Here is a 24,391-nt window from a genome sequence, read left to right on the forward strand (position 1 = left end):
GAAACAGTTTCAACAGTCTGTACTCCAAATCATTCTTACTTCAAATCCTTTATTTTTATTTTTCAAAGCTGGATGATTACATAATATAAATTTATCAGACCTGTGGGTTGGAGACTCCCTTGGAAGCTACTTATCAATTAAAAAAACCCAGATCTTTTACACAAAGAAGATAGAAGCAACTGGGGAGCAGCCTCATATGTTCTAATTCATCTTCATTTTTTAATGCACAATCCCCCACAGGAATCCATCCTCAACATTCCAAGCATGCCCACTGGCCTGAAAAGATCTCCTCCCTCTTTACTACTCTTCTCCTAATAGTTTCCACTGAGCTGATTCAAAACCTTTTCTAAAAGCATGATGGGCTGCATACATGCTCTTCCATGGGTTCAGGGACTCTTCTCAGTATTTCTGTATCATGTTTACAAAAAAGGTTGGCCATCAGCAATTCCAGTCATTTTTAGGCAGTATAATGATGCTAAAACAAAAAGTATTGCTTATTCATGACTTTCTATCTAGGGGTCACACATTTCCAATGTACATACCACATTTACTAAGGTGGTAGAGAGCCTTTGGATATCTCTTCAAATATTTGTCTATTGAATATCGCTGATAATTGATTTCCATTTTCTTAAGTTTGTTTAAAAATGGGAGATATTCCTTAGGATCCTGCAAATAAATAAATGAATAAAAATAACTGACATTAAGACTGTATTGCCACAGTAATTAAAAAACACTGCAATACCATGCAATACATGAAGAGGGGCCACAAAACTAATTTCTGATACTTGTTACAAATATATTTGTCAGATCTGTGTATCTGCCATTCTTCAATGGAAGAAGGTGGGGGGGGGGGAGTTGGTACAAGTAATCCTTTTTGATGTAACCTGAATATATTAAATCCTATATTGATTCTGTATAACTTGCATATGATGTACAACTGGAGGAGTGGAGCCAGATGTCTAGAAACTTGTCACCTCTTGAAGAGATTACAAGATGAGAAGGGACCATAAAAATTCCAGCTCTGGAAGATGGTCCTGGGAACTCTGCTAAGATACGTTTCCAGAGAAGGGGAGGGAGGAATTAACATGTTGGTTCTTTGTTTGACTAAATCCACATCTAAATAAGTGGGGGGGGGGGTTGTTTCTAACTTCCTTTATCTATGACTGTATGCCTGGAAATATCTTAGACTCTGCTTTGCCTAGTGTTGGGTTTAATCATACATGGCTTTGTTGATAACACCACACTGTTACTTCTGATATTATGGAAACTATAAATGTGCGCTCTCCCTCTCTCTCTCTCTCTCTCACACACACACACACACACACACAGAAGAATGAGCCATTGTTGGCAATCTCATGAAATAGACAAATGGCTAATGAAATATAATAATGTTGTTGAGCAACAGAACAAACCACACTGAAAAACACGTAATTTTTAAGACTTGCACTGAATGTACAATTTATTGTATTTTACAAATGTTGAAAAGTTTGAGTAGTGATGGTGATGGTGGCAATTTTTGAATGCATTTCATAGTTTTTCTCATAACATAGCTAGAACAAGATTTAGGAAATCAGAATTAAGAGCCAATCCTACCTTTTGGGACTTCTCAGCAACCATGATGACTAAATCAAAGTCATATGTCCCCAGTGAATAATCATACAATTCACTGACATCCACCAGATACAGCAGGTATTTCAATGCTTCTTCCACACTGATAGTTCCAACTGTTTCTGAAGTCTGTCCTGTTAAGATTAATTTTAATTAAAAGCCAGACATTGTTTCCATGTATAATATGGATTCAGTCTTTATGAATTCAGTACTGAAATAGCAAAACCTTATCCAGAAAAAAACAGGTAATAATGTACTGAGCAAACCCGAGCTTTGGGCAAAAGAGTGATATTTTTGCTAATAGACAATACAGAAGTAGTTATCTGAAAAATATAGTGAAATGCTTTCTCCTTTTGTAGTGATTACATTCTTGAATCAGAATTGCCAGCTACTAATTCCTGCTATTTTCTCCTATCGTAAGGAATGCCTTTCGCCTGATAGATATCTTGTGGGGAAGGAAGTGAAAATCACATTTCAATTTCTACTCTATAGTAAAAACAGTATCCTAGGAGATACTTTGGACCTCATTGTTACCTTGCTTTGAGTGACTGGGCAGTGAACGAACCAAAGAATAAGGTCATTTCCACTTTAGCATTTTCCAGAATTACTTAACACTTTTTGTGCCAATATCACAGCAAAGATATTACATCATTTCAATGATGGCTTGGTGATGCTATGAAGACATTCTAATTCAGTAATGGGAAACTGGCCTAAGCTCTGTTGCTTTATCTTGATGATGTTGCCTTGTGTCAAAAATCTGAATAGCCGCGCTAGCCTTTGAAATGATGCTCATTTTTTTACCTTTTCAGTGAGCATCAGGAGATCCACAAGAGCAATCTGTGTAGGGAGGTGCATAAGAGGGCAATTTGCTCTCTACTTGACTGACAGGCAATTTTACCTCATGATCAGAGTTATGGATATCATTACTTGGAGAACCCCAACCTCTTACCGTTGGAATCCTGAAGAAATCTTCTCCCGCTCTACTCTATTCACACTCTACCACCCTTGCCGATCAATCTGGAGTACTGACTTTTGGCAACACTTTTAGAATTACAGTAAATATGAAGATGTGTGTTATCTGTCCATCTATTTATTTTTTAGCAGATTTTTTTAAAAAATATACATCTTTATTCTCTATGCAATATGGATTTATGTCATTCAGTAATTTAATGTTTGTAAATTGCAGTTCAGAGAGTAAAACAGGAAAGTCATAAAGCCACACACAGTGTATTTTGTGTATGTGTGTGTGTTGCCTTATTAATCTGCTTTGTTTGAATAGAATAAATCACAATATTAATTTGGCTGTCATTTGAAACTCTACCACTCCCGATGTTTACTTATTCACATACAACAAAGCAGAAATTGGGGAGAAAGTGTGCTCTACACTGGTTATTTGAATTATGATTTGGGTAGCCATAAGAGTGCTGTGCAACTGAACAATCTAATGCAATACTTCACCTTGAAGCTGACGAATTCTCTGCAGGGCTGTTTCCAGTTCTGGGGGATTCTTTTTGACATGAGAAGTCAGAATGGCTAAGCAGTATCTAAAGAGTCCAGAAAAAAAGGAAGAATTAAAAATTGGGAACTTCTGAGGGTTTGGATTAAAAAAAAAAAAAAACCTCTCATGACAATTCTGACTGATGTAGGATTGCTATAGAATTCTACTGCAAGTAAACCCAGAATTTTTTTTAAATGGCTATTTGATTAGAGCCCAATAAAACAAACAGACTTTTGCAGGAACATCACTGAGGTATTAACCTGGAAGAAAGAGTTAGTTTTCTTTTTCCAAACCTATTCTCCATTCTGAGCAGGCATTGGCCTATATCAATGTGTGTGACCCTAGAGAACCAGTAACAAGACCCCACAAGATTGTAAACTTTTAAAGTTTGTTGTTTATATTCATTAACTGTATTATATGTTTTGTACACAATCACAATTTCCCAGTTGAAAATGTGGTTGAATTATCTACGTGTTGAAAGATTGGGGAACTTTTTTAAAAGTCTGGCACAATAGCATGTATGATAGAAAAGAGACATGATATGCTTCCACTTCCTTAGAAATATCATTTTCTCTTTTTCAATTGGTGAAGGTCCATCACCTGCAAAAAACGAGGAAAGAGAGATACGTCTTCCCTTTTCATAACTCTTGCACTTGAGCTGCTTTCTGAAGAAAGACTCTCATTAAGACTTTTTCTAAGTATGGAGCTGCATCCTGGGCTTTGTTACCACTTGTTAAGAGTCTGATAGTGTACTGAAACTGCCTTTGTACAGGTGAAACTCGAAAAATTAGAATATCGTGCAAAAGTTCATTTATTTCAGGAATGCAACGTAATATATGAGATAGACTCATTACATGCAAAGCAAGATAGTTCAAGCCATGATTTGTCATAATTGAGATGATTATGGCTTACAGCTCATGAAAACCCCAAATCCACAATCTCAGAAAATTAGAATATTACATGCAATCAATAAAACAAGGATTGTACAGAGAACAATATTGGATCTCTGAAAAATAGGAGCATGCATATGTACTCAGTACTTGGTTTGGGCCCCTTTTGCAACAATTACTGCCTCAATGTGGTGTGGCATGGAAGCTATCAGCCTGTGGCACTGCTGAGGTGCCAGGATGCTTCAACAGCGGCCTTCAGCTCTTCTGCATTGTTCAGTCTCATGTCTCTCATCTTTCTCTTGGCAATGCCCCATAGATTCTCTATGGGGTTCAGGTCAGGCAAGTTTGCTGGCCAATCAAGCACAGTAATCCCACGGTCATTGAACCAGGTTTTGGTGCTTTTGGCAGTGTGGGCAGGTGCCAAGTCCTGCTGGAAAATGAAGTCAGCATCCCCATAAAGCTCGTCTGCGGAAGGAAGCATGAAGTGCTCCAAAATCTCCTGGTAGACGGCTGCGTTGACCCTGGACTTAATGAAGCACAGTGGACCAACACCAGCAGATGACATGGCTCCCCAAATCAACACAGATTGTGGCAACTTCACACCGGATTTCAAGCATCTTGCAGCATGTGCCTCTCCATTCTTCCTCCAGACTCTGGGTCCTTGGTTTCCAAATGAGATGCAAAAGTTGCTCTCATCAGAAAAGAGGACTTTGGACCACTGAGCAACAGACCAGTTCTGTTTTTCTTTAGCCCAGGTAAGACGCTTCTGACGTTGTTTGTTGTTCAGGAGCGGCTTGACAAGAGGAATACGACATTTGAAGCCCATGTCCAGGATCCCTCTGTGTGTGGTGGCTCTTGATGCACTGACTCCAGCCTCAGTCCACTCCTTGTGAAAGTCCCCAACACTTTAAATGGCCTTTTCCTGACAATCCTCTCCAGGCTGCAGTCATCCCTGCTGCTTGTGCACCTTTTTCTTCCACACTTTTTCCTTTCACACAACTTTCTATTAATGTGCTTTGATACAGCACTTTGGGAACATCCAACTTTGTTTGCAATTACCTTTTGAGGCTTTCCCTCCTTATAGAGGGTGTCAATGATGGTTTTCTGCACAACTGTCAGGTCAACGGTCTTTCCCATGATTGTGATCACTACTGAACCAGACTGAGAGACCATTTAAAGGCTCAGGAACCCTTTGCAGGTGTTATGGCTTCATTAGCTGATTAGAGTGGGACACTTTGAGCCTAGAATATTGAACCTTTTCACAATATTCTAATTTTCTGAGATTGTGGATTTGGGGTTTTCATGAGCTGTAAGCCATAATCATCACAATTATGACACATCACGGCTTGAATTATCTTGCTTTGCATGTAATGAGTCTATCTCATATATTAGGTTTACCTTTTCAGTTGCATTACTGAAATAAATGAACTTTTGCAGGATATTCTAATTTTTCGAGTTTCACCTGTTTATGTAGATGTTTTGTAATGTTATGTCCCATACTTAGTAGCACTGATATTCTCCATTGCTTGTCTCATGGCATCACAGATGATATTAATCTTTTTATTATTGGAAGAGTGCAATTCATTGACGCCGGTGGGATCCAGAGGGGGGTACATTGTTTTTGTGAAATCTTCTTCTCTAGGAAAGGAAAAAAAATGACCTTACTACATTTAAAAAGTAAAGTTACATATACACAGTGTAATCGTGTCAGGCAATAATATTTACTAAAAATATTTGGTAGAGCCAAATTATATGCTATGGTTCCTCAAAAATAAGAAACAAAGTGTTTGGGCGCAAAACTCAACTTTTATCAATACAATTCCTATCTCTTAGAATTAGTGGTGAGACTCAATTTTTTTTACTACTGGTTCTGCGGGCGTGGCTTGGTTGGCGTGGCAGGGGAAGGATCCTGTAAAATCTCCAGTCAGAGGTGGTATTTGCCGTTTCTCCGAACTTCTCAAAATTTCCGTTACCGGTTCTCCAGAACTGATCAAAACCTGCTGAATACCACCTCTGCTTATAACATCAATAGTATTCTTGAAAACATGCAACCAAACCTATAAAACTCGTAGAAGCTAAGTCAATAGACACCCGACAAATTTCAGCCTCATTCATATCATCAGATATATTCTTTCAATTCCTTCCTGTAAGTTTTATTTCTATTCAAGTAAGAAAATCACAGAAGAAATCATGAAAGTATGAGGAAAAGTACTGTATTTTTCAGAGTATAAGACATATTTTTTCCACCCACAAAAGTGGATGGAAATGTCCGTGTGTCTTATACAGCGAATGTTGCCGAAGCCCCGCCCACCCGCCGGCCCATACCCTTCAGCCTCTGCCTCCCAGAAATTTGCCTCCTTGCAGCAAACAGCCTGGTCAGTTTCAGCACAGCCTGATTAGCACAAGCAGCTGACTGTCAGTAGGATCAGCCTCCTGACGATAAGCTGTTTCAGGATGCAGGGATTGCCATCACCTATTGCCGCCTCTGCACGTCCCATTTTCAGCCTCCGCGTGCCCCGTTTTTGGGCTCCGTGTGTCCCATTTTCCACCTGTTCTGATCCCTGCTGCCCTATATGTGATGACAGTCCCTGCAGCCTGAAACAGCTGATCATCATGAGGTCAATCCTACAACAATCACCTACTTGTGCTAATCAGGCTGTGTTGAAGCTGAAACAGGCTATTTGCTGTTTGCTGCAAGGAGGCAAATTGCTGGGAGGCAGAGGCAGAGGCAGATTTCCCCCCCCCCCCCTGTTTTCCCCCCCAAAGCTAGGTGCATCTTATACTTTGGAGCATCTTATACTCCGAAAAATATGGTAAGTGAATTTGCAGAGTTTGGGCAGATTGCAAAATCTTGGTTCAGAAATTAAATATATTTAAATGTTATAGAAACAGAACCCTCTTCTTGAGTTATTTTGATAACTTCTCCGCTATTCCCTATCAATATGTGAACTTATCAAGTTTCAACCAAAATGTTCCATTTCCTCTCTTCATTAATCTAGCCTTGCATTCCTTAACCTGAGTCCTTCTCAATACACTGGATCATAACTCTTAACATGACTATTGGCTGTGGGGACAGTAATGGCACAGTTTTAGTCCAAAATATATGAATTGCATTTCAATTGGGGAACTTTGCCTCAATTCCTATGGATAGTCCAGATTATTTCATTCTTTTTTGATTCACATAGCTCTAAGGATCCTCATGCTGATCTCACTCAGCATATTAAATATTTGCTGGAGTTGGATGGAATCTAATTGTGTCTTGCATATTCATGCATTTTAAAAGCCAAGATGTCTTTTTTAAAAACACAGAGTAGCTTTGATGGTGATGGAAAAATCATTTATAGTACCATTTGTTTTTTCTGGTACCAAAGGGAGCAAATTTCAAAATAGAAAGATTACTAATTGGAAGGAAGTATTCCTAACCCCTTTCACTATTTTAAAATCCCTTTCAAAGTGTAAGAAACAGTCTTAAAAGCTGTTAAAAGCTTAAAAACAGTCTTAAAAGCTCTGTCTTAAAAGCCAATCATAAAAGCCAAATACTCACTTCAGTTCTGTGAGGAACAGGTTGATATAATTTACAGAATCAATTTGTTTTATAAATGTTTCCACGTGATTTAAGAAAACCTGAAAAGAAAGCAAATATTATTAAATGTTCATTAAACTCCCTTATACTGTACAAGCATCTATTTAAAATGGAAAAAAAATACTCCAAATTACCATGATGAAGTGGCTCTCATTGCTCACCAAGTTATGATGGAAAAACCTGAATCATTCCCATGCGACCACTCTACCCATTGGAAAATAATTATATTGGGTTGTGATACAGCAAGATTTCGCAAACCACTAAATCACTGACTTTGATTAAAAAATAAAAAATGTGCCAACTGTTAGGAATGTAAGTCACCTAACAGTTGGGTTGGAAATATATAAGCCAGGATAGACATTTTAATACTGTCTCTTTAAGGGAATTCTAAAATTGTAATTGGGTGTGGTTCCTCAAACGGCCATAAGATGGAGCCAGAAACCTGGTTTCCCAGAGTGTTGCTAGTTGCTAGTTGGTCCATGTTCTGTTGTTCTGTTTTTTGGTTCCTGCATTTCCCTATTGACTGTTGATGATTGTCGTTATTCTTTGATTGATGTAACTCTATTACTGAACTGTTTTTGATACTGGACTTTGTTATTGGATTATCCCTGGACTAAAAACTGACTGCTATAACCGTGTATGACTTGGACTGCTTGTTGGACTTTGCTTAACTGTTTACTGGAAGTAAAACCTACATTTTACTATTCAGTGTATCTGTGTGCTGGTTGTGTGTTATTCAATACCACTCTCACTACGTCTCCCTGTGTGCACTCATTCTCCTAATGGGGAATTACCTCAGCACCAACATCTAATCAAGTTTATATCTTGCTTCAGAGCTATCCCTTTTTCCTAGCTGATATATCAACCTCCCTCCATGCCATCAATCCTTTAAAGACCAAATGGTGGCAAAAAGAGGTGTCCTCATCCTGAAAGACTATCATTTGAGTTCACAGAAATCTCTCCAGACTATCTGTCATCCCTTCAGAAGATGCCAACTGAGCCAAGAGCTTCCACTTGCCTTTGGATTGTGGTCATAGAGTAGGTTGAGATTGACTCGCAGTTTCCTCATACATTCAAATGCTTCTTTAAACTGGAGGCTAGCAGGAGAGGCAGAACAGAGTTTGTCAGTTCCAACATGACTGCAGAAACATCAAGTTCCACAGTCTCTCCGAGGCCAACTCGAAGTTAGTCAGCTCAGCTCACCTATCCAGCCATTTGCGAACTTGAGCTAGAACAAGGGCTCGATGATGAATAGCTTCCAAGTTTCCTCTTGGCACCTGTAGAGAGCACGAATTCACTATGAAGCAGAGGAGTACCCACAGATGGCTCTTACTGATCTGTAGCCACTTGACATCAAACACCTTTAGTACAAGAAGCTTTCAATTCAATAGTGGTTTGGAGTGGAACTCATCAAATCTATTAGTCCTGTTGAGCATGCTAATGAAAATTATAATTATATGCTAAATAAATCAATAGAATACTTCTGGCTGAGCCTTTACTGAACTCCAGACCAACTCTGAAATCTCCACATGGAATGACACAACCGTCTCTTTTTGCTCTTGATTTAGGCACACATGTATTTTATAAAATATACCTTCCCTAATAGGAGATGAAATAGACCTCTATCTATCTAGGCCAATTCATATGAGCAGGAAAATCACACAGTATAGTTTCTGATAGATTGTGCTACTTTAGATTCTAAATAGGGTGATACTCTATGTTTGAATTAACACGCTTTATTCCATCCAATACACTATTTTTTTCCAATTGGGTAGATATTTGATAGTATATATGAGACTGCTGTCTGAAAGGTATACTGCAGCAACAGCCAGAGGGATGATAGGAGGTTTCAATTTATTTTTAACTGAAAAATAAAGGACTCTATACAATCATTTGGGGCGATTGCCATAAAGAAAAAGCACTAACCTGCAATATCAACTTTGTGTGTTGTGGCACAACTGTGACTATCCGGGCTCCTCTTTCAATCTTGCGTAGAATCTCGCTATTGGGGAGAGAAGTGCTGCCCAGACCTGTTTGCAAAGCTGAAGGGGCCACAATCAATAGCATAAAAACCCAACCTCAACCTCTATCAGCTTTTATGAATGGGACAAACCTACACTCAAGACTAAAACACGAAATCATGAAATGCAGTGGTAAAAATCCTACATAGTGATTTGGAATATGACTTGAAAATCCCAGTGTCCGATTTGAGAAGTAATGGCCTCATCATGGAACTCTTAATTAGCAAGCAGGGGTGGTTTTCTACCGGTTCTGTCCACCTCTGTAGAACTGGTAGCTCTGAAGAGCAGCAGACATAGAACCAGTTCTATATCTGCTAATGTTTTTGCCCACCTGCTGGCCCGGGGTCTTACCTGACCTTTATTTCCTGCTTTTTCAACTTCACCTGTCATGCGAGGCAAAGCTACAGTTAAAAAAGCAGGAAAAAAGTGCTTTTTCAAAGGCTGCTTGTCTGCATGCAGCGCTGCTCAGCTGTCCAGGCCCCAAGCTGATGATGATTTACAGGCGTACACAGCATGCAGAGAAGCACATCATAAATCACCGAACCTAGTAAATCACCGAACCGGTAGTTAACTGTGTCGGATTCCCACCCCTGCTAGCAAGGTATATTTCAGTATTATTCAGGTTAATGCTACCCTATCTCATTGTAGCAGTATTCAGTGATGTAAACATTAATATTTCCTTGTTTCCCAGAGAAACAGAATTTATAATATCACAAAGATGCTATTTTCTATTGAATCAGTATGGTCTCAACTCAAACATTATGTCCTCCCAATGGTGAAGTTGGATACAAATATGCCCAAAATCTTAATTGGACTGAAATTTCTCCTTAAGAACTTAAACATGCCTATTAAACAGGCCTAATAAGTAGAATAACCTGATTATTTTTGAAAGGGTGACATTGTTGAATAATAAAAGGATTCCTTCCTCTGTTTTACTTGGTCTATTCATACATAAATGTGCATATATCCATCCATCAATGTGTGCAAAGAAATAGAAGGCCATATTTGGGCACCTTGGTATATGTACCTGTCCAATAACATGCAGTATGTATTCCTTCAATCCCCTCATTCTTTTGGGTGTAGATAAGCTAAATGTGTGCATACATAGGAAATGCAGCAAAGGAAAACAAGGTCAGGATGAAACACCATAACCTTCCTTCCTCATCATGACAATATTTTGCAATATACATACAGCATCTCAAAATGGCATTTCAACTGGCATTTTGAAAATGGGATTGAAAAGTTTAGAGTGGCCAGGTTCATCCTCTTTGCTACTCTCCCATGGAAAAGTGAATGACTATAAAAATGCAGGAGTCCAACAGGATCTTGGACAACTCACATACAATAGCTCTTCATAAATGAACAAACATATTTGGAGAAGGGTTCACATGGTCAAGAAATAAGAAATTGTGATTTTTACCTTTCAGGGATGTGTTCCTTATAGGCAGGCACTGACAAGTATGGGAATGTGTGGTCAATAAGAGAAATTCATCACTGATTGAAAAGGACGTAACATTTGAAGAAACCTATGAAAAGCAGAGAATAAAATTGCCCGTTGATTGGGGGAGAGATTAAAGGATTATGGACACAGCAGATGATATAAAGCCATGAAAACAATCAGTACCTCAGTATCATTAATAAAAAAACGGCATCTGTCAGTCAAGCCAAATATGGTTTCCTAAGAAAGAAAAGCAGAATGGAAACCAGAGTTAGAAACCGGAACAAGGAAACCAAAACTCAATGCTCTTAATTCTGATGTGAACCAGTTTGTTATCATAGTTAAGATGCTACTCTGAAAACCAGATTACTGTGAATTCTAGTTTCACACTTTAGGCATGAAAGCCAACTGGGTGTCTTTGGGCTACTCTCCTTCAGCTTAACTTACTTCACAGAATTGTTGTTATGAGGAAAAATAAAAGGAGGAAGGAGTGTTATGTATGTTAGGGTCAACTTTATCAAGCCATTAATTGAGGTTTAGGAACATTGCATTCACCTTGTAATCTAGTCACTAAATCAAAAAGCATTATATTATTACATAGGCACAACTTATTTTTAACAAACGTATGGTGGTTTCAAGTAATCACTTTACTACTTTCTATTTTTTTAATAAATTTTATTAATTTTACAATTAAAACAAGCCAACATACACAAATGAAAGAAAAGAAAAGGAGAAGAAAATAGAAAGAAAAATAGAAAGCAATTAAAAACATTCTCATCTTCAACAGTTTGTAAGATCTTTTTTTTTTAACCCTTAATTTATGCTATATACACACACCTAATTCTTACATATATCTGTATATAACTGCTATGGGTTTATCCTATCCTCTTTTGCCTTATAATGTAAAATCTATCTTTGGTCTATCCATTTGTACCAGCAGTTTCAGCTATTGTAGTATATTGAGGTGTCTTTATTTTTTAGTGCCAAAGTTAATTTGTCCATTTCTGCACAGCTTGCAATTTTTGAATGATCATTTCCTCTGATGGAACCTGAGGTTGCTTCCAACATTGGGCAAAAGCTAATCTGGCCATTGTCAAAATGTGTATTATTATGTATTTCGCTTTTTTTTGATATTTGTTTGTCAAAGATCCCTAACAAAAAGGACTCTGGTTTGTATTCGATCTGCTCTTTTGTCATTTCTTCCAGCCAAATTCTAATTTTCTGCCAATATTTTTGAGCTTCTGTACAGGACCACCACATATGGAAAAAGTTCCCTCTGGTTTTTGCATTTCTAGCAATTTGGACTCATATTGGGGTGCATCTTCGCTAATCTCGGAGGAAGGTGCCATCTATAAAACATTTTATAGGCGTTTTCTTTATATGCTACCGACTTTGTAATCTTATTGTTTCTACCCCAGACCTTTTCCCATTCTGTTAAGGTGATGCTGCGTCCTACATTTCTACTCCAGGCAATCATGTTCCTTTTACAATTTCTTCTTCTAATTGACTTCTAATAAATAGTTATAAAATTTTGTTATATTTTTTTGCCTGATCCTAATAAAATTTTATCTAATTGCTGGAGTTTATTTTTAATTCCGAATTCTTTCTTGTCCTGTTTATATCTACTTTGAATTTGAAAGTATGCCCGCTGATCAATTTTTGTCCTCGCTCTTGAAGTTCTTGCCGCGATTTCAAATCTCCTTGTGTATCCAATAGGTCCTTATATTTAATCATTTTAATGATATCCAGATTATTGGGTGGATCATCGCCTCCATTGTTGAAATCCAGATTGGTACTTTTAAATAGTGTTTTTTCCGTATTTTCTTCCAATTAGTTAATAATGAGTCTCTGATTAGATGTCTGTGGAAATATTTCTGACTAGTTTTCCCTACATCCCATAAAAAGCGTGCCACCCCTCTGCAAATCATGGCCTTCTAAAAATAATATTCTCTTGTTAGTTAAATTCACCCATTCCTTCAACCATACTAAAGAGGCAGCAATATAATACAACTGCCTGTGCTCTTTGCTCAATTATCTTTTCTAGGATTTTCAAGCTCTCTCCTAGCTGTCAGTGTACCTTCTGACAGGCTGGACCACTTTTTCCTCTAACAAAAACACAGTAAAATAGAAATTAATCAGTTCAGCCTTCTTCCTATTGCCTGTTACATTTTGTCATGTTCTTCAACCAGAAGACCAACTGCTTCCTTGACTTTCCCTCTTGTTTCTCACATAACTTATTTTTTGTTATTTCAAAAACCTGACTGCTCTGATTCACATGGAAATTTAGGGAGTTGGAACATCTATGTGGATTTTTCAAAATAGAGGTAGCCCCGGTTTGCTACATAAACTTAGTAGATCTCCTGAAGCCCAGAGAACTTGAACACTAAGTGTGCAAGTTTCTCTGTCAAGCTCCGAGCAGCCAGGCAAGAGCAAAGAAGCAAGAACTATACAGATTTCCATAGGATAATCTGAAGTAAATCCAGAACATAAGGGAAACATAAGAGGAATTTCCCACCCTCATTTGTAGTAAGTTAATTAAGCAGGCATATCTTTAAATGATTTGAAATATTTCTTCCCAAGTTTCTTGCCATCCAATCATGTTGCCATTTATAAGATAAGCTGTCAATTGACTTGCCTGCCATCTCTGTCCCTTTTCCATTCTTTTCCTGGACTTTCCACAATCAATCTTAGTTAAAGACTTCAGGAAAAAAAGATCTACCTATGATGGCACCACAGTGGCTTTGCAAGCCAATTTATCACAACTGATAATTCCTACATGGCTGAAAGTATATTAACCTTAAGATGTTATGTGCCACGAGCAATTCTGTGCTTTTCTACTCACAATATATAAATGAGATTAGGAAGAATAGCAACAGATAAAGTTTATTTAAGCAAGAAACACCGAGGAGAGGTGCATGGTGGACTATTGGCACAGCCCAAGATTTCCATACTTGTTTACTTACTTCCCCGTCAATTACAGTTAGTTCTGTCTGCATACATGGGGTTGGAAACCGAACACTGGAACCATTATTATTCACCCAGGGGATGGCAACTGGTTTTTCAGCTCCTGGAACGTAAGGGAGAGAGGATTGATTATCAATCTTTAGGAGACCCAGGGATATATATTAGTAAGTGCAATTTGATTCATTTAGCTTCATATCCTGGAAACTGTGTTGGTTTCAGTCAATCTTATGGCAGGGTCATTGGCTTAGAATTCCCAGCCAGCATTGCTGGCTGGGGAATTCTGGGGTTAGTCCCAAACAACAGAGAGGCTGCCCCCAAATCTTTCCATATAGATTATGAATGGCCATAACGTACATGTTTGAGAAGCTGATAAGAGTGGTAGGATAAAGTAGGATAGTTGGACCTTAGGAACCTCCTTTACTTCAAATCTGCCCAACATGGTTTTCATGCTCTGAAATCTCCAGATTAATTATTAGATACCTCACAATGCAGGTTTATTGTGTTTCATGAACACAATGTACCATAGTACAGCACAGTAAAGCAGAGACCGGCAAATTTTGGGGCCCTAAAGATGCATTTCAAGTCAAATCAGGGCTCCTGTATACAAGAACTATCGTGCAATTTCTTTTCTTTCTGAGAGAAGATAATGAAAGGGAGTTCTCTCTAATCCAGCAGATGAGGGCATTGGGAATTGGATGGGAAGAAGATTTGGTAAATTTGAACATGAACACAGCAAGAAAATTGCAAAATCAGCCCATAAATTTTCAGGTTATTTGAGCATGTAAAATGGCCTTAAACTGAAATAAAGCATTTTCACCCAAGCACCCAGGTCACCCATGACGTGGCTATATGAGGTAGCATATGGTTTTGAAATTATGAAAGGACATTAATTTGTTTATATTTTCCAAGTATCATAATTCTGTTTTCAGTGCTACGGAGAAGAGGCAGCTGGAGTATTTTCCTGTCTATTTTCTGGTTAACTTTGGCTACTGGGCCATCTGACCCATGACCTTAGTAGTTCCTCCCTAGGTATGATGATGATGATGATTACAATTTCCTTTGTTTTATATATAAAATTTCTATATCCACAGTGGCAGTGTACTGTCTGATCTCTTTTAAGTACAAATAATGATTCTGTTCCAAGCCCAAACCGATAGTACATCACACATACCCCACAGATACTTCAGGATTTGGCCATCAGAAAGCTGCAGAGCCACTGTTTTGGTCTTCGGGTTGCAACACAGGCTGATCACATCACCATCCACACTCACAGGGGACCTATTAAGAAGGGGCAGAAAAGGGAGAAATTTGGGTCAACTTATGCCTTCTTGAATGCCATCTTGCAATCACAAGAATGTTGGCAATGACCACAGGGGAAAAAAGTGGAAATATCCTTAATTTAACATTCCTGCTCCAATAGTTTTTGCTGACAATGCACTTTTCTGAAACATTAATCATTACTTTTATTTCTGATTGATTATATACATCAGATGTATAAAGATTCCTGGATATTTAGTCTGGAGTAACTAGGCTACAAGTAGTACAGAATATTGAACCGTAAGGCTTCTGATTTCTGATCCCTCAGTGTAGCTGTAAATTTCACATTGGTCAAGTTATTAGTTATCATCTAATTTATTTTCCAGGATAAAAGGGATGAGCCGCCCTGAGTTTTGGGAGAGAAGAAGGGTAATGGACTAATGTAGGCAATAAAAACTCTCTATAACAAAATCATAATGGGTACCTCAAAAATATTAATAAAAATTTGGGTTGTACAAACTTAAAATCCAAAGGGAGAAATATGATTCCTGGTATACATGGGCGGAAGCAATATCTACTTGAAACTCATTCAAGGAGCTGCAACTTTTCCTGGGCTTCCACCGCTGCCCTTTCGGTTGCCACATAATCCTGGCAAAGAAAGTTTAAGTTCAAGGTGTTTTTGATGAGTATTACATGCAACCCCCCTACTCTAAATTAGCATTTTGTCCTTTGACTCTAAAGCAGGGGTGTCCAACCTTGGCAACTTTAAGACTTGTGGACTTCAACTCCCAGAATTCCTCAGCCAGCAAAGCTTCTGGGAGTTGAAGTCCACAAGTCTTAAAGTTGCCAAGGTTGGACACCCCTGCTCTAAAGTGATGCACAATCACAATAGCAATGACAGGAAGGCAAAATTGAAGAGCATCTGAAGTAGGCATTTAACTGTTCTTGTGTTTCCCTCAGAGACTCAAAATCAGCACAGCACGCCAATAGCTTTTATTACATTGGAGCAACTTCTGTTAACTGGAAACAGTTTATAAGGGTTTCCAAAGCGTATCGAAGTTTTTATTTGACAGAAGCGAAAGTTGACTACCAGTTTACAGATACAGGATAGCACTGATACTTGCTTTCAAGTGTGCTCCATTGAGCCCTCACAGGTCTTACTGACATAATTTATAGTATGACTGCACATCAACAAAAATGTAGTACAAAGTTACCCATAAAAATGCCAATTGATATAGTCCTCAACTTACAACATTCATTTAGCGACTGTTTGAAGTTACCACAGGACTGGAAAAAATGACTTTCAACTTTACTCGTGCTTATAACCATCACAGCATCTCTACAGTTACAGTCCCATGATCAAAATTTGAGTGTTTGGCAACTGGCACATGTATTTATGATAGCTGCAGCATCCTGGGTTCACATGATCACCATTTACAATCTTTTCAGGCAGTTTCTGACAAGAAAAGTTAATGGAGAAACCAGATTTGCTTATTAACCTAACAATTGCAAATGATTTCCTTGACAACGTGGAAAAAAAGATTGGGTGTAACTCACTTAATTAAGCCTTGCTTAACAATGAAAATGCTGGTGTCAATTCTGGTTGTAAGTCAAGGACTACCTGTAACACAAGCTATCTCACACTATGAGCATTTCCTAACACAACCAATTATGCACCTTAAAGCAGGGGTCCCCAACCACCGGTCCCCGTACTGGTACCGGTCCGGGGAACAATTTCTACTGGGCCTCCGGTTTGCTGGGCGCCGCCATCTTGTTTTGATGAAAAAGTGCTTCCGGTGAGCTTTTCCGGGTAGAAAGCGGCGTTTGGGTGCTGAAAGAATCCTCGCGCCTTAGTTTCATCGGGGGCGGCTTCAAACAAAACTAAGGCGCGAGGATTCTTTCAGCACGCATGGCAAGGCGAGCTGAGCGACTGTCCCGAAGCCGTCGCGAAGCCCATCGACACAGGTACAAAGGAGGAGTTGAAGGTGGCGGGGAGAAGCGGGGGATGGCTGGCTGGCCGGTCGCTCGGCTCGCCTTGCCATGCGTGCTGATGCCGGTACCGGGCCGCGGATGATTTTGTGATGCTGGTACCGGGCCGCGGATGATTTTGTGATGCAGGTACCGGGCCGCGGCACAAAAAAGGTTGGGGGCCACTGCCTTAAAGGACTGTTCCACTACAACACTGTTTAATGCTTTAGAAATGCGTCAGCAAGCAGTGAGAAAAAAATAAATATTAAAGAATGACCTTGTCTCCATCACCAGCATTCATGCTGTCAAAGTTTCTATGTTAGTTCAACTAACCAGTTAAAAAATAGCATTCAGGAGGAAAGTGGCCTTTTATTCCAGAACCACACGAAATAGTTTGATTTTCATTGATGTGATAAACATAAAACATTGTCCAGTACCAGATATCGGTATGTCCTTCTTGTCCTGAGGAGCACAACTTCAGATGATGAATAACTGTGCGCATTGGGAGACAGCCCTGGCTAGCAGCTAAGAATAAGTCATCTTGCAGCCAAGTAAGAAAGCGAAGCCACAGTGGATTTCTTCCTCTTTTGTCATCACACAGGCCAATTCTATGATAATTGCCCCCACAAAAACAAAGAGATTTAGATGAGTGATTAATACTAAATTACACAATTTTCTAAAATATATCTAGGCAAATCAACGGAAAATATGGACTCCCCCAAATATCAATGACTCTACAATAGTTTTCATTATATATGTATTCTATAGTAGTAAATACAATTTAGTCAATGATACATTTACACGTGTACATTCACTGTCACCATCAATGAATGACTTCATAGGAAATTCATGCCATCTGTTCTCATGTCAATTCAACTGCAAAGCTATTAAATCAGTTCATTTATTTTTTATGTTGACTAGTAGGAAGTACAGGTAATCCCTGGGTTATGAGCATTCTCTTAGCGAACGTTCGAAGTTATGTGATAAGCGCCCCCTAGCACTTATGAACAAGTCCCAAAATTATGAATATTGCATGGCACTTGTTCGCTCTTAGGAATGATCGCAGAGGCTCTGGAACATTCCTCCCGCCTATTCCCCCCACCGGGTCTTCACACGCACTTCGCCTGTGGAGACTCACTTATCTTGCAAAGATCTTCTCTCTGTCACGGTTTCTTTGCTTCAGGCTTTTGGTGCATTCACAGAGAACAGAGGTCTAACCTACCTTGAGATCACACAAGATCAGTAGTGCAAGATATTGTGCTACTTGATCTCATGTAATCTCACATTTTAGGCCTCTATTCTCTGTGAATTGAGGCCTGGACATTTGCAAACTGAGGGAAGGCTTCGGTCCTTCAGACCTTCTCTCCATGTGCTGTTTCCTTGCTAAAGCCTGCAGGGAGAGAGAGTTCCTGTAGCTTCAGCAGCCCTTTGCAAAAAGCCTTTGTTGGCACCAGTGCAGCTTGGGAGAAGTGGATGTATTCTTCCAAAGCCCTCTTCCTACTGACAAAGGCCTTTTGCAAAGGGCTGCCAAGGCCTACAGGGACACAATCCTCAAGTGCTTTGCCGTGAAAAACAGGCCCATAAGGCTGTGTGCGGCTTCTGTGGCTTTCTCGCTGGATATCAGCTTCACAAGGCCTCCGGCAGCAAGAAAACAGCCTCATTGGCTGTGTTATAACCGGAGGCCTCATTCAGCTGATCTCTGGTGAAAGGTAAGTCACCCAGTGCAGCAGGATGGGGCGGTGGGGAGCAATTGTGGGGATCCCAGAAGAGGGAGAATAAGGTATCTGTGGGTCAGGGGGAGGCTTTGGGTGGCCTGAAGTAGGTGACCTGTTCCCTCACTAGCTCCCCCATGGCCTTCCCCACCCTAAGATACCTCATTGCATTTTATGAGCTGCACATTCGCCTATGCATTTAATTACTGAATGTGTGGGCAAAAGCAAGGAGTGATCTTGTTCAAGGTACGAGATTCATTCCAATGAATTCTCGAGTTACGGATGGAATGGGCAGGCTCCATTACATTCATACCTCGAGGATTACCTATATAACACAAGTCTTCTCCAAACTTGGCATTCTCCAGATATGTGATCTAATTCTTGGCAATTCTGTGAAGTGAAGCCACACATTTGGAGAGTGAAGCAATAGGAGAAAGCTGTGTTACAAAAATCTAAGAAGAACTGTCTATAAGAAACAGACCTGAAAGCTACTTCATACATCTTATGGCATTCTTCCCAACTAGAGGGGCTTCAAGATGTGATGGATAAGACCCTTGATAACTGCAGCCAATATGGATCAGTTAGCCAGAAGCTATGGGAGTCAAACCTAACATAGCTGAATGGTATCTAGTTCAGACCACAGCATTAACTGTTTCTATGCAACACAAACTCTTATTCAACTGCACTCTACCTTTGTTGACAAGAGACAGAAAGAGTGAACTTTACTAATTATATCTTACTATGGATTGTGTGTTAATTTCTATGAACACCTCCCAAACAGCAACTGGGAGAATCCAATTTAGAAAATGAAAGGAACAACATCTTGGAAACTGGGGGTCCTATAGATGTAGAACCATTCCCTGTCTCCAATGACTCCAATCAGTGCCTTCCAGAGTCAAGTGTAACATCTAGTACCTGTATGATGTTTCCAGCCGAGGGAATGCAGCTGTAAATCTTTTTCCATTAACTGCACCCATCTTAACTGTAGAGTCCATTTCTGGATGACTGTCTGTCAAAAGGCAATAAGGTATATCACTGAGCTAAATCACACACACTTTGTTATCTTTACAGCCACAAATTTATTCTTTAAAGTTATGGCTTAGCGAATAAAACATTGGGTGGCCATTCTGCATTGACACCTCCAAAAATAAGTTAAATCTATTTTCTGGCAGAAGTGTTCTATAATTTCAAGACAAATATGACCTATGACTCTTCCAAATCGAACATTTCCTGAACAATGGAGGCTGTGATGGGAACAGAGACAAGCTACCATAGGTCTTTTCTCTTTCAGGCATCTTCAAGTCCCTTCCTCCTTTATGATTATACAGGCAGAGTCCAACACGGTCCTTAGGACGATGCAGTCTCGAACAACTCTACAGAACTGCAACTGGCTGCACCTCAGCTGTGACTTTGAAAGACTAATCAAAGAGGGAAATTCATACAACAGGGAACCATCTCTAGTCACTGTTATGTAAGACGGAAAAAACATGTACCACTCTTTCCTTCTACATTATTTTGTATAAAATGATGGCACTGAGACGGTCTGTTCTTCATATGAAAGTAATCAGCAATCAGAGCAGTTCACCATCATTGTTTGTTTGAAAGAAGCAGCTGCTGAAGAGCGGTGGGACTGCCTGTAGAAGTGAGGGAATCAGGAAGGCCCTACATGGCTGACCTGCTTTTTCTGTCAGAATGGACTCCCACTCCTATACCCTTGGAGGGAATTTCTGTATTATTACATAGAATGTCCTGTGTTGAATTTTTCAGTTACATTAACCAAGGAGGTCTTAATGAAACTATCCCATACTTTTATAAGTTAACCAAGCCTCATTTGAAAAAAAGTTGCATTAGAAAAACTGGGGTTCTCTCCAAGAATTTCCCCCAAATACAGGCATATAGCAATTACAAAAGGCAGTGGGATCTGAGGCAATACATTGTTCCAGCCAACATACAGAACTGAAGCCATATTCCCATGAACAAAAATCAAAGACACCTACAAATTATCTGGTGGGCATGTGAATATTTCCATGCCATGTTCTGAGAAATAATATCGAAGTAGCACCCAGTTTCCTTTTCCTGACATTTCTCTCATTTCCCAGTCTAGCTTACAAGCTTGGAATTCTCTGATGGTCTCCCATCCAAATATTACACAGTGGTGACCCCACCACTTAGCTTCCAAGCCCAGACAAGGTTGGTCAAAGATTCAGATTACCTACCCCATCTATAAATGGATAATTTGTTCTCGGCATCCAGAACAGCAAGATCCCCACTCTGAGACTTCATAGAGAAAGCAACTTGATTGACAACAGAGAAGAACTGGAGCTGGTATGTACAAAGAGGTGGGGGAACCACAGCATGAAGAAAGGCTGTCCATAGAACTTTATCTTTCAAAAATGAAAAGGGAAAAAAGTTTATTTAAGTATCAGAGGTGTGTATGTGTGTGTGCAGTATATGTATGTGCACATATGTATGTATATATATATCTGTATGTATATATGTGTGTACTTATATTCAGATGACATAATTCAAATATGATTAGGCAATATCTGCACTTGTTGGCTTGCATTAAATCAAACAGTTAAGACACAACAAAGTCTTAATAGCAGCATACATGGTTTTGGGCAGTCTTTGAATAATAGAAAACAAAGTGTTTAGCAAATTATTGCCCTCTTGTCTCATGGGACCTGCCATAACACAACTGGGTTGAAACAACATAACTAAAGTTGCCTAGATAATGTAACCCAAATATTTTGATTGTGTCTTTTGAAAGCTATGTAAAATTCAACATGATTTATAAATTTGCCATTGAAAAGATACAGTCACAGCCTAAGAAGGAAACAAATTGTAGACTAGGACACAACCGCCTAAGAAATCAACATCCATGTCAGCAGGAATCAGCATCAGGGGGAAAAAATAATGCCCCACTCAAGACACCATCAAGGAGGAAACCCTCCCATTGCCCCAAGATTGGCATGACTCAAGTTAGCATACATAAGAGCCAGCAAATATTGACTCTTCTCCCCACTGATAATGTAACCAAGCCTAGTAATGAAACATCTGCAAGAAAACAACCAAGCTCAGAGGGTACCAAGGACTTAATAGCTCAACCCTGAGCTACTTACATTTTCTCCCATGAGTTATTTGTGAGTATCACATTATCCCCACAAGTATATCTAGTTTACCCGCCTTTATAAACCAGCCAGCAAGATGCCTCCAACCCTTCCCTAAAATCATATACATATTATTCTTGTGAAATTCTTGTAGTTGCAGTAAAGGAAAATTTGAAATGTACCTCCATCAATGACTGCTACACTAGCTGAGTCATTGGCCCCTCCACTGGTGCTGTGATCAGTACTCCACTGCCAATCATAGCGAAGATAAAGCCATTGTTCACAGAGGACATGAAGTCGATAGGGAATCTCCTGATCCCACACCAGGGATACAAGAAGTGGGCTGCCCTCTAGGCTGCCAAAATGTAGGCTTTGTTTCAGGTACCAGTGATGGTTTCCCATTGTCCACAACTGGACTGTAATTAGAAGACAAAATGGTTATAGAACACAAGATTAGTAATAGTACATTATACTTTAATTATGTAAGTTCTGAATCTTATTGATGATGCGGTACCAAAACTGATTATAATATGGACTCTTCCCAACTGATGGTTTCTACAAAAACTTGTGCTACTTAGTTACTCAGCACAGTATGTTTGCTTGCCTCTTCCTCTCCATCCATAATGTCCAAAGTTCCAGGTAAGAGGCATTTTAGGGGCTGCCAGTTGCTGATTGCTGGATGGACTCAGTTATAGCACCATTAGAAAACCTGAAGGACCAGGTTGGTATCAGATCCTCCTAGAGAAAACTATTAATCTATCTATCACCAAGATTCAATATCAACTTGACAGCATATATTCATCATCAATCAGTTACTGATTCCCTTAATTCTCATATCTCCTTTATCTTGTTGAGAAGAATTAAAAACACATGCTCTCCATTGCAATACTTAGACACATGATATATTTGCAATTTTGATATCGTCAAAATTGAATAGCCTCGCAGAAAACTGAAATAAAGTAGCAAAGACCATAGGACTGTGACAAATCCAATAAGTTCTATAAAATTAAGAAACAAATACTGAATGTCCTTACCATACATCTTTCTTTGAGAACTACTGTTGCTTTCCAGTTCTTCCACCCAGGCAGCCAATATTGTAGAGTCAGAATTCCACAGCAGCTCATTTACCTATAGAAATGCAAATAGGATCATCATCTGTCAAGCATTTTTAACAAAAAAATTTCATGCCATACATAACTACTTAATTAAAATCTACCTTGGTAATCTCCAAACACATTCATGTAGACAACTTGTAGGCTTAAAAAATGTCCTCCCACTGATGGAAATAGTATCAGATACACTACTGAGGAAAAAAGTCTACAGATTCAATGATTGTTAATGCCTCAAGAAAAAAAAATATCCTACCTTTACTTGGCCTTTTTGGAAAGGAAGAGTAAATTCACCATGAAGGAGTCCATTTTGTTCTACGAACACAACATCATGTTTGTTCACTTTATCCTGTGTAGAAGCAATCAAGCTTCCTGAGGGCCTGAAATATAGCCAGAAAAGAAAGGAATGAAGGAATAATTAGAACAGGTTTTCAAGCAACAATTCTCCAAATATTCATAGATTTTTCTAAAGAAATATCTGTTACTGTGTACAGATATGTAACAGATATTCGTTTGAGCTGGGTGGCCATGTAAATTGAATAAATTTATTAAAAATGGATTAGGAGTGATAGAGGGGAATCATAATCCTACACTCTAAATCCAAAATTAGTTCCAGTAAAATCTTGATAAATAACAGGAAATTATAAACAGAAAGCCAATAATATACACACCATGAACCACCCCATATTTCCTTACTCACTTCCAGGCCAAAGCTTGTCCTAGTCCTGGGATAGGCTCACTGGTACTTTGTAGAATAAGCTCCCGACTCCACACTCTAACTTTTCGAGCACCTGAATATTTGCAGAATTCCCATAATTCCCAAAGTAGAGGATGAAATCGAGGAACCCATGAACGAATGAAACAGAAGGCAAGAGGAAAAAAAGAGAATAATTGCAAGTCATAGAATTCCCATAATTCCTTATCACTATGATGCAGTATCATGGAAGCAGTAAATCCAGCACATCAACCATATCAAGTTGGGGAAAGCTGCATCAAAATGTGATTACAACCATGGGGCTTTGGAAGATTTTTTTAAAAAACTAAGACTGTACTTCCTTCACTTGCTCAGGCAAAAGCTGACAGGAATTAACATGCTATTATTTTAAAATGGTGCCAACCTGTTCCTGGGCAAATGTCACTCACTGCTACATATTGTCCATCTCCTTTCCAACTGATCCGAGGTTTATGGTCATCCCATGGTAAAGCAGGCAATATTTCCTGAAAAAGATAATA

General features: G+C 39.1%; 1 protein-coding gene across 3 annotated transcripts in view; it reads right to left on the reverse strand.

The window, feature by feature from the left end:
- Window positions 1–24,391, reverse strand: part of ELP1 (elongator acetyltransferase complex subunit 1) — a 52,387-nt gene that overhangs the window by 18,249 nt on the left and 9,747 nt on the right. For all 3 annotated transcript variants that reach the window (XM_087957376.1, XM_087957377.1, XM_087957375.1), the window contains 20 exons: window positions 24,277–24,376; window positions 23,859–23,949; window positions 23,415–23,538; window positions 23,084–23,177; window positions 22,232–22,465; window positions 21,152–21,323; window positions 19,855–19,944; window positions 17,665–17,835; window positions 15,174–15,280; window positions 14,002–14,105; window positions 11,225–11,278; window positions 11,021–11,126; window positions 9,506–9,621; window positions 8,783–8,856; window positions 8,598–8,676; window positions 7,541–7,620; window positions 5,497–5,634; window positions 3,067–3,152; window positions 1,594–1,742; window positions 543–666 (listed from right to left, as the gene is read on the reverse strand). In XM_087957376.1, the coding sequence (XP_087813502.1) occupies window positions 543–666; window positions 1,594–1,742; window positions 3,067–3,152; window positions 5,497–5,634; window positions 7,541–7,620; window positions 8,598–8,676; window positions 8,783–8,856; window positions 9,506–9,621; window positions 11,021–11,126; window positions 11,225–11,278; window positions 14,002–14,105; window positions 15,174–15,280; window positions 17,665–17,835; window positions 19,855–19,944; window positions 21,152–21,323; window positions 22,232–22,465; window positions 23,084–23,177; window positions 23,415–23,538; window positions 23,859–23,949; window positions 24,277–24,376 (2,293 nt within the window). The remainder of the gene's footprint in view (window positions 1–542; window positions 667–1,593; window positions 1,743–3,066; window positions 3,153–5,496; window positions 5,635–7,540; window positions 7,621–8,597; window positions 8,677–8,782; window positions 8,857–9,505; window positions 9,622–11,020; window positions 11,127–11,224; window positions 11,279–14,001; window positions 14,106–15,173; window positions 15,281–17,664; window positions 17,836–19,854; window positions 19,945–21,151; window positions 21,324–22,231; window positions 22,466–23,083; window positions 23,178–23,414; window positions 23,539–23,858; window positions 23,950–24,276; window positions 24,377–24,391) is intronic.

Source organism: Notechis scutatus, chromosome 2, assembly GCF_049901735.1.
Source record: "Notechis scutatus isolate UNSWTSFEM ecotype Mainland chromosome 2, rNotScu1.2, whole genome shotgun sequence".
NCBI lineage: Eukaryota > Metazoa > Chordata > Lepidosauria > Squamata > Elapidae > Notechis > Notechis scutatus.